Below are 10,744 nucleotides of genomic sequence, written 5' to 3'. Positions count from 1 at the left end.
ACGGTTTCATGGAATAAGCCAAATGTTTTCAACCATTACAGATACATAATATTTGCACAGATTTCTTAAAATAAAATATTAACGGCTTTGATTCTCTTAAACATTTTGTACTTAATTCTAAAATTTCTGAGTTTAAAAGATTCTTAACCTCAAGGAAGGCAATTATATCAGTCATTTGAGTTTATTTAATCTAAAGATTTAGACCAAGCATGAAGTCTGGAGCTGTAGACATCCAGGGCAAATCTTACTGACATGAAGGAAGTGTTTTTATTACCCCGTATAATTTTAGGTACTGCCTTCTTTGCTTGCTCTGTGATTAGAGATTATATTATATCTGTGATTAGAGATTTTAGATTCTCGTTATAACCTTATCATTGAAATATATGGAACCTCATTTATAACAAGAACAGAATTGCTGTGTCAAAAACTCCACTGCTCGAAGAAATGAGTCTCCTAGCCAGGATCTTCAGATTAAGTTACACATATTGCACAATTCTTTATTTTACATGTTTATGTCTGTAACTCCTATACAAGATGATCACTTTATTGCATGTTGCATTTCTTGAGTTACCAAGAACATAAATACCTTCTTGCCTAAGTTGAAAAACCATGCAAGTTGATAGGAAATCCTACATTTTTAAATGTGCTTTCCAAGATCAGGTAATTCCTTTCTGTACCAAAGTGATAATGATACCTTATGGCGTTACCTGACTTACAGTTACAGCATAGAAGGTCTCTAACATTGTCATTCCATTGCACAGCTCCAGGGAATTACATTTACATTAAAGTATGTGGGAAGCTTCTAAGTTACACAGGGCACAATCTATGCAGTGGTACACTGTAACTGCATTCCACTGACAGTCACATAAATGATATTGTAGCCACATGGGCAGCTGATGTATTCTTGTCCCGCTGGCTGTTTTCCCATCTCAAATAGGGCCTCATGGGGACATCTAGTCCGTTGATCTCACTGCTTTCTTTCATTTCTTTATCTGGCAGTCCTTTTCTTACTTTCCGCCTTGTCCAGCATAGATTCCATGGTCTATAATTTCAAAATATGCTAACATTCTACCCTGAGCTTCCTTGCCATTCTATTTTTTTTGCCCCACATCTGACAGATAAAAGCAAAACCTTGGATGAACCCTGATCTCTGAATGAGCTCAGCTGCCTAGAGTTGCTGGAAAAAGTCACAATAAAAACCTTCTTTCTTAACCCCAAACCCCTTACTAGACTCTGTCTGTCTTTACCTTGAGGAAACTTCTCCAAAGGTTGTCTGGTTGTACTCACTATCTTATTTCTTCATCTCCAGCCACTTCCTTAACTCTCTCCTACGTGACTGCAGCTTCCCATCACTTCACCAGAAGATCTCTTGCTAAGATCACCAACGACTTGCAGATGCATGGAACCAGCCTCCTGCTATTTGGTTGCTCAGCAGCATTCAGTACTGTTGAGCCTCCTTTCTACAGCATATGCTTACTTTGTCCTGTTGGACTATAATCTCCTGTTGCTCTCCCATCTCTCTGGCTGTCCATTTCCTGTTTCCTCAGCAGCCTCATCCCCTTCCAACCCACCAGCAAATGCTGAAATTCCTCAAGGCTCTATCCTAGACTCGTTTCTGTTTTAACTATATTCTGTCACACCAAGGGATTTTATCCACACCCATTACTTTGAAAACTACCCAACTCACATGACTCATTAGTGTGCATCTTCAATCCATATATTCTAAGTTGTATAACTGCATTGGATGTCTCCTGTTGGGTGTCTAAAGGCACCTCAATGTAACATGTTGAAAAATGAACCGAAAATCCTGATTGTCTTCTATTATCAGTATATCAGGAAATGACACCATCAGCCATCCTCGTAAGTGAACTAAAATCCTGATCCTACTTTTGGTATCTCTTTCTTCCTCGTCTTCCACATTAACACATTGACCCATTTATTTTTTGAATTCAGGAGTTTTTATTCCAAGCTCTGTTCACTTGTACAATTTCTGGTTCCACTGTATCTTGTGTCTTGATCATGGATTTCTAAAAGATTTCCTAGCATCTACTCTTAATACTTTGTCTGTTCTTTACACATAAGCCGGATTGATCTTTTTCAGAATACAAATATAAGCATGTCATTCCATGCCAGAAAGAACTGTCCCTCCATTGAACTTTTTTTTATTTTATTTTATTTTTTATTTTTTATTTTTTTGAGACAGAGTCTTTCTCTGTCACCCAGGCTCGAGTGCAGTGGCGAGATCTTGGCTCACTGCAAGCTCTGCCTCCTGGGTTCACACCATTCTCCTGCCTCAGCCTCCCAAGTTGCTGGGACTACAGGCGCCCACCACCATGCCCAGCTAATTTTTTTTTGTATTTTTAGTAGAGACGGGGCTTCACCGTGTTAGCCAGAATGGTCTTGATCTCCTCTCCAGCCTCATCCTTCACCGAGCTCCTCTCTTATATGAGCCACACATTACCCTGGGTGCACCTTGCTTCCACCCTTTCATAGGCCCTTTGTACTTTATACCCTGTTGGCCTTTTCCGTTTCCCCCAACAAACTGTAAATTAACTCTAAACGGTCAAAGATGTTGGTGCTGTCTTCCCTCTCTTTCTTCTGTATGTCTGCTTTCCCCTCTCTTTCTCATTCACCGTTTTCCCCTCACTGTTGTAGCCCCAGAGCCCAGAACAATATCTAGTATATACTAGTCACTCAATAAATTCAGTTGTAGACTTAATTTCCAAGTTATACGATTAAGAGAACACTCAAGCTTCAGAACACTGTATATAAATAATTCAAAAAGGTAAATGTAAGAGATGGTTAACTGTGGTTTTATTTAGAAAAAAGTATCACAAATCTCAACATGTTATGAAAAGGGCATTTTATTTTTTCTGTATGGTTTGGATTTTAGCAAGTGTATTGTATTTTATTTTAAGAATGTCTAATTTTCTAAACTTACATTTTCTATAAACAATAATGCTCAACTTTGGTTTCCTAGCATGATTTATCATCTCTATATAAAAAGGACTTGTGAAATTACAGCAAAATTCCCAAGCAAATGTGTTTATTTAATGTAAAATGTGAACATAGATTATAATTAAAAAGATAGAAAACAGCAAATATTAACAAAGATGTGGAAGAACTAGAACCGTCATACATTGCTGAGGATAATATAAAATGGTGCAGCTATTCTGGAAAATAATTTGGCAGTTTCATAGAAAGTTAAATGTATATTTGTCAAATAACAGTTTCTTAGAAAGTTAAATGTATACTTTGTCAATAAGTAGCTTCACTCTTAAGTAACTACCAAGAGAAATAAAAACATGTATCCACACCAAGACTTTCATGCAAATGTTCATTGCAGCATTATTTATAATATCCCAAAAGTAAAAACAACCCAGATGGCCATAGACTGGTTAACAGATGTGGTATAGCCATACAATGGAAATTTACTCAGCAATTAGAAGAAGTGAAGTACTGATCCACGCTACTGTATGGTCCTGATGAACTATGCTAGGGGAAAGACGCAAGACAAAAAAAGACCACGCGTTGTACGATTTCACTTACATTAATTGTCCAGAGAAATAAAATTTATAGTCACAGAAACTAGATTAGTGGCTCACGGAGGCTGGGACAGGGAATGGACACAGTTCTTTTTGGGTGATGAAAATGTTCTAAAACTGAATTGTGGTGATGGTTGCTTAATTCAATAAATTTACTAAAAACCACTGAATTTTACACTTAAAACAGGTGAATTATGGTAGGTAAATTACACTTTCCTATAGTTATTTGAAAAAGCAAAACAATGGGCAGCCAAAGTTCTTGATGAGCTTGCTAACTGCACTAATTGTTTAATGTGGATGAAAAGGGAAATTGCATAAGCAAATTAACATGCCTAGGCTGGCCGCGGTGGCTCAAGCCTGTAATTCCAGCACTTTGGGAGGCCGAGGCGGGCGGATCACGAGGTCAGGAGGATGAGACCGTCTCTGGCTACACGGTGAAACCCCTTCTCTACTAAAAAATATTTAAAAAAATTAGCCGGTGCACGTTGGCGGCGGCCCTGTTTAGTCCCAGCTAGCTCGGGAGGCTGAGACAGCCGAGAATGGTGTAAACCCGGGAGGCGGAGCTTGCAGTGAGCGAGATCGCGCCACTGACTCCAGCCTGGGTGACAGAGCAAGACTCCATCTCAAAAAAAAAAAAAAAAAAAAAAAAAAACAAAAAATGCCTTGTTGCACTTAGATATTAGAAAGTCGAACTAGCAATATTTTGTGTTTCACAGCCTAATTTTTAACAAAATTTTCTTGGTCACATCATAATGTGGAACATAACCGTTTATAGGTCACTAGTTCCAACATACTAAGTGATAAGCAGTTTTCCCCTTTTACGCTTAGTTAACATGCTGCAAATACGCTTGTGACTATGAATGGTTAGCATGGTATACATCAGTATTTTTCCCACAGTGCAACTTTTATGAAGAGAATGCATGGCCAATCACAATTGATTAAGGTCTTTTAAGGACTCTTTTGTCCATAATTAAACTGCAGGTAGAGTTTGGGACAGGATGTTTTAACCCTATCAGGAAATTTAAATGCTTCTACAGTATCTAGTATTTGTTCTTATTTTATATGATAGTAATTCTTGAATTAGTAGATAAGATTGTAAGTTTAAATTTTAAAGTATTTAGTTACCAACCAGAAAGCAAATTGTCATCATATACAAACATAAGTTCACCATACTGGCTAACACGGTGAAACCCCGTCTCCACTAAAAATACAAAAAATTAGCTGGGCAAGGTGGTGGGAGACTGTAGTCCCAGCTACTCAGGAGGCTAAGGCAGGAGAATGGCATGAACCCAGGAGGTGGAGCTTGTAGTGAGCCGAGATCACGCCACTGCACTCCAGCCTGGGCGACAGAGCGAGACTCCCTCTCAAAAACAACAACAACAACAACAAAACAACAACAACAAAAAACAAACATAGGTTCAACATATTTTGTAAGGAGTAAAATGTAAGCAAAACAAATAAGAAATGGTCAACTCTATTCCTGCCAAGGGGAAGGCTGCCTTAATTAGTGACTTCAACAAGAAAGGTTATTTGCAGAGGACAAACAGCTGTCCTTGTCCAGATATTCCCCTTCTTCACAGAGACCGTACTGAGAGGACATAATTTTTTTTTTTGAGACAGAGTCTCGCTCTGTCGCCCAGGCTGGAGTGCAGTGGCTGGATCTCAGCTCACTGCTAGCTCTGCCTCCTGGGTTTACGCCATTCTCCTGCCTCAGCCTCCCGAGTAGCTGGGACTACAGGCGCCCGCCACCACGCCCAGCTAGTTTTTTTGTATTTTTTTTTTTAGTAGAGACGGGGTTTCACCATGTTAGCCAGGGTGGTCACGATCTCCTGACCTCGTGATCCGCCCATCTCGGCCTCCCAAAGTGCTGGGATTACAGGCTTGAGCCACCGCGCCCGGCCGGACATAATTTTAAGGTGTAGTTAAGGGAATGAATCTACTGACAAGTTGGTTTATTCATAGATTTGGTTATGAGGGAGACTCTGCAGACTTTGTTCTGGGAATCCTAAAAGTGCATAGAATGTGAACATGGGTATTCGCACATCAATCTAAAAACAATATGTGTTTTTATATTTTTTTTGCAAAAAAAATAGACTTTTCCCCACGTGTTCAGAACTTGATATAACTTATAATTAGGAATTTAATATTTGTTTTAAATGGCAAAATATTTATGTCTGATGGACAACAGGATAGATTTTAAAAGTTTGCAGCCTGACAATTTGCAGTATAGGAAGTGTGCGTATTTATAAGGTTGACATATCTTCACGTATACTCCAAAGATCTTTTTCAAAAATGAGACTTGCAGCCAGCACATCTGTTGTTCTTATGCAAGGGATTAAAATGAGCTATTTTTGTTGAAGTTCAGCTGCAGAGTAACAATGTTAAAATGGCTTGCCAAAAAATTACCTATTCTCGATTTTGTTTCTTTGTATTGAACTTTTAAACTGTTCTTTGCTTCTATCCGAGACAGCCTCATTCTTCTTGAAAGCAAATTGAAGTTTTTTGTGGTTATAAGGTTTTGGTTGTTGTACTGCAGCATTTATATGGTATCTAAGGCTTCCTAGCTTAGCATTTTGAATGTTAAATTATATCCAAGTTTGATTTTCCTAGAAACAGCTTTTCATGAAAATTATACCAACATTATTGACTCTTCCTTCTTTAAATGTCAGATAGTTTTGTTCTCACAAATCTCTGAATTAAATCTGTGTAGCTTTCCCCTTGGAGTAGAAAAATATCATTTGTGTTAGACCTTATCAAGAAGCCTGAGTGGTATTTTGTATTCCCAAGGATTAATAAACTGCATTGATACAATCCCTGTGTTTAAGGAAAACACACAACTTTTCACGTATTTCTGTTGTGTTTTATAGCAAATGAGAATAATTGCATTGGTCAGTCCTCAGAAAACTGACCTTTCTCTGATTTCTTGTCTCTCTCAAAACAGCAACAACAAAAAAGCTGAAATTTAAAATTATTTAGTTCATGATTCCTTTCTGTTTTACCGATCATCCAAAATTTCACTGAAGTAAATCCTAGAAGAAAGGAGGATAGAGTAGAAATACCCAGTACTAACTTTCAAACTGCCTGCAATCTAAATCAGCCCCTCTGAAACTCCCAGGTGCATATTAATGCCCTGTCTTGTTAAAAATGCAGAACCCAGGTTAGTGGGTCAGGGGTAGGACTTGAGTCTGCATTTCTACCCAGTCCCAAAGTGATACTGATGCTGCTGGTCCATAGAAACCTTGAAAGGCAGGGATCTAAATTGACTTAATATTCATAGAAGAATTTGTCTATGTATCGCACATGCCATACATTTGCTAAGGCTTTTGTTATGACCATAACAGAGTTGGACAATATACAATCACCTGCTAGAGAGGAGCGATCATATAATATTAACTTACCCGTAAAGAATGCATGACTATGTGCCTATTCATGAGGTCTTCCTAACTTCACTACTCGTAGAACTAAACTGACTGACACAGAAACAGAAATCAGATTGTTAGAACTGAATATTTATAGGCAGTTTAGACTGCCCAAATATATGTGATATGGACGAAGCATATCTTTATTGATTCATTTTGATTTTCTAAATTCTTGTTCACCTCATCAGAAAAGAAAATCTCTGCTAAGTAAAGAGGAGTCATTAATGCTGATGCCTTCAGGGCCCAGGAAGGAAACATCAGTGAATGTACTGAGCTGGGACTTAGTGGGTGACTGGGGCTGTGGTGTCCTGGAGAAAACACACTTCATCCCACCAGTGCTGTGTGGCATGGCAGGTCTAGCATGATCAGAACTTCCAATTTTTCAAGAAAAGCCAGAAATACAAATTTCATGTGGAATTTCCCAAGTTTACAATGTTGGCTACTAATTTACATTCTGTAAAAGTGTTATTCAGGCCAAGAAGACACATCTGTATCCCAGACACAGCCCTGAGCCACCCATTTACAGTGTCTAGTGTGGAATACATTGAAATCTCTTAAGGTACTTCTCATGACTGGAAAATTATGAATTCTTAACATGAAACTCTCTAGCCTTTTGTCTTTGGACACTTTGGTCAGAAGAAATAGTCTCTGTTTTATGCATTTGGAGGCACTAGTATAAGATTAGTATATGATCATAAAACATGTCTTTCTTTCTTCTCTCACATTCCAGATTACAGGACAGGCCCGTGTTTCACTCAGGTCAACAACCAGATGTGCCAAGGGCAGCTGACAGGCATTGTCTGCACGAAGACTCTGTGCTGTGCCACCATTGGACGGGCGTGGGGCCATCCCTGTGAGATGTGTCCAGCCCAGCCTCAGCCCTGCCGGCGGGGTTTCATCCCCAACATCCGTACTGGAGCTTGCCAAGGTGAGTCAGCTGTCTGCCTGTGAACACCATCGCAGGCATGCCACTTCTCTTTTTACTGGAGTTGGAGAATCTGGCACTGTGGATGGTAGCTTTTAACAGAGTATCGATTTCCAATAGTGGCCTCGTTAACAAGCCTGACCAGAGAAGGTTTGTCTTTTAGCCACCTAATAAATAATTGTTTCAACTCTTGATATTCATGGAGAAGAGAAAGAGATGAAGAATTGGGGGAAATGTAATAATACAGTGTAAAATATTTAATACAATCAGAGGATGAACCACTCTATTTTCATCTAGATGGCATGACTCCTCCCTGAACTATACACATGTAAATACCCAGGAAAAACCTATGTTTTCTCTCCTTGTCTCATTCAAGTTATGAGAACCTGAACCCAAGTAACAAGGAGAAGAAAACCACCTAATATTTGCCCTCTGTCATTATGAATAGTGTCTTCAAAGACAAAATGTGAACTCTGTCCATGATTGCAGTTATTACAGAGTTTGTAACCTGGATTGATCGTAATCTCTGGGTTTTGACACTCCCTAACTACGTTCATGACACTGATTTCTATATTAGGACCAGATCGGGGCCCTAAGGATGCTACCTTAGTAGACTACGATCCAAGTAGCCAAACATTGTTACCTATTTGCTGGTTAATTATTTTAATTAATTTTCAGCGGCCGCAATTCTTACCTTTTTCTAGCAACTTCTCTGATATCGTATGTCTTAAATCCATTTTTAGAGCTCGGAAATGGTCTCTCTAATGACTTCTCAAATGGCGGTTGCCTTCATATTGCATAGCAGTAAGATCACAGGAAAATATAAATGATTTTGTATCATTCACAGAAATAATATTATTCATATTTGAGACTTGGAGAGTTAGGGTTATTTTCTATAATTAAAACATGTACAAACTTAGATCCAAAGTCTTTCAAATTGATGTTAGTAAGCTGTGTCACAAGTGAAGATATTATCTATTGGGCCTATGCGAATCTTATGTTGTAGAAAGTCTGTCCAGTGTCCTAAATCTTAAATGAGAATTATAGCTTGGGGAGTGCATACGAAACTTTAGTTCATTGAATAATAAAATGTGAGTGTTCTGCATAACTTTGTACATGTGTCCCTGACAGCAGCATCCACAGAGTTTTGCTAGTGTTGTAGTTTTATAAAAGGTATATTTTTTAAATAGTCTATTTGTAAAATTGTTTTGAATCAGAACTACGGAGATACCCAGGGGATGACTATATAACTCAAAATTTACCAACTTTATATTTAATCACATATGAAAACTCACTTATGTAGGCTGTGGACTTAGAATAGTTCATTTTAGTGATGAACACAGTTCAGGCCTTAATGATGAAGATTGAGTCAAATGCCATTTTAATGTGTTGTTTACTACGGATAGTAAAATTCTATCTTTTGGTATGAATATTAGACTGATTATATAGAGTTCCTGATAGTGCAACAATTTCTTCTATAGGAAGATATTCTATATTATATTCTATCTGTCTTTACTGTGCTCCATATAGTCTTTACTAAATCTTAATATGTAGATTACCATGTAATTTACATATTATAATCTATAGTGGATATAGATTATTACTAAAATAAAATACTATATTGATTTGCTAGTTTAATAATGATTGGATTTACTGTAGTACTAATTTTGTTTACTACGTTCTAACATACTAACTGATTTTCTTTGTTGTTTTAATTCTCTTTTGGCTAGAATGTAAACTGTATGAGTGCAGAAATCTTTTCACTTACTGATGTCTCAGACATCTAGAACAGTGCATAATATATAGTAGAAGCTCAGCAAGTACCTTTTGAATAAATGACATTAAGATTGAAATACTTCAAAACCCACTATTTCAGAGAAAGAAACAGTTCAGGTTAAGAAAAGCCTTTAGCTTCAACCAAAACATTCCAAATTATTGACCTTCCTCATGTTCTGTATTTATACTTACGCTTTTTTACTTTCATACTTTGTCAGAGGCCTAGTGTTTTCCTAAACACAATTATAAAAAATGTGTCATCTGATCTCAAACTTTCTGAATGTCCTTTAGGCTGTAGTAATGTATGAAGGATTACTTATTTCATTTTGTTTATGCAGCAAAGATAAGTTTCAGGCTCCGTTTGCCTAAAAATCTAAGGAATTAACACAGTAACAGGAACAAAATGAAATTTGCCACATGATTAAAATGTCTGGAAAAGCACGTTGAAAAATTCTGCTTTATTTCAAAATCGTGGCATAGTCAGAAAGTTCTCAATTAAATACTAATCTATAGTTCAGGCTATTTTAAGACATCTTACTGTGATTTCATTTTTTCCCTTTAAATTCCTAGACTGTTTCCTGAATACTTATGCCAAATTAATTTGGAAGAGATGGGGCATGAAAAAAGAACACATTAAAACATGGTACATATATGTCATTAAAATTAATAGTGATCTTTTTTATAGGATGATTGAAAAGTTTCATAGAGTTAAAAATAAATTTCAAGCATGTGGATAGCTGTAAATAGCTTAACACTAGCTCTAAATCATGGTTCTTTTGAAATTCCGAGGATAATGATATCCTGTAGCTGATGCAATTAGTTGTGAATGAAACATGCTCTTGTAATAAACAGGGTAGCTGTGGAAAATGAGGGACAACAGGAAATTAAGATAATACTTAAAGAATTAAGCTGCAAGAAAATCAGTAATTTTATTTTATTTATTTGTTTTTTCTTTATTTCTTATTAAAAAAAGAAAAGAATAGATGCGGAGAACGTGCAGGTTTGTTACAGGAGTATATGTGTGCCATGCTGGTTTGCCACACCTACTGACCCATCCTCTAAGTTCCCTCCCCACACCC

The 10,744-nt window shown here is 37.3% G+C and overlaps 1 protein-coding gene across 1 annotated transcript in view; it reads left to right on the top strand.

The window, feature by feature from the left end:
* LOC108531338 (fibrillin-2) overlaps window positions 1-10,744 on the top strand; it is a gene marked incomplete at its 3' end in the record, with an annotated part of 148,944 nt that overhangs the window by 73,510 nt on the left and 64,690 nt on the right. Inside the window, exon 11 of the mRNA XM_017874728.1 lies at window positions 7,695-7,892. Coding sequence (XP_017730217.1) covers window positions 7,695-7,892 — 198 coding nt within the window. The remainder of the gene's footprint in view (window positions 1-7,694; window positions 7,893-10,744) is intronic.

Source organism: Rhinopithecus bieti, unplaced genomic scaffold (genome assembly GCF_001698545.2).
Source record: "Rhinopithecus bieti isolate Rb0 unplaced genomic scaffold, ASM169854v2 scaffold_8035, whole genome shotgun sequence".
In the NCBI taxonomy this organism is placed as follows: Eukaryota; Metazoa; Chordata; class Mammalia; order Primates; family Cercopithecidae; genus Rhinopithecus; species Rhinopithecus bieti.
The sequence above is the reverse complement of the archived record's forward strand: the minus strand, read 5'-3'. Positions and strand labels throughout refer to the sequence as shown.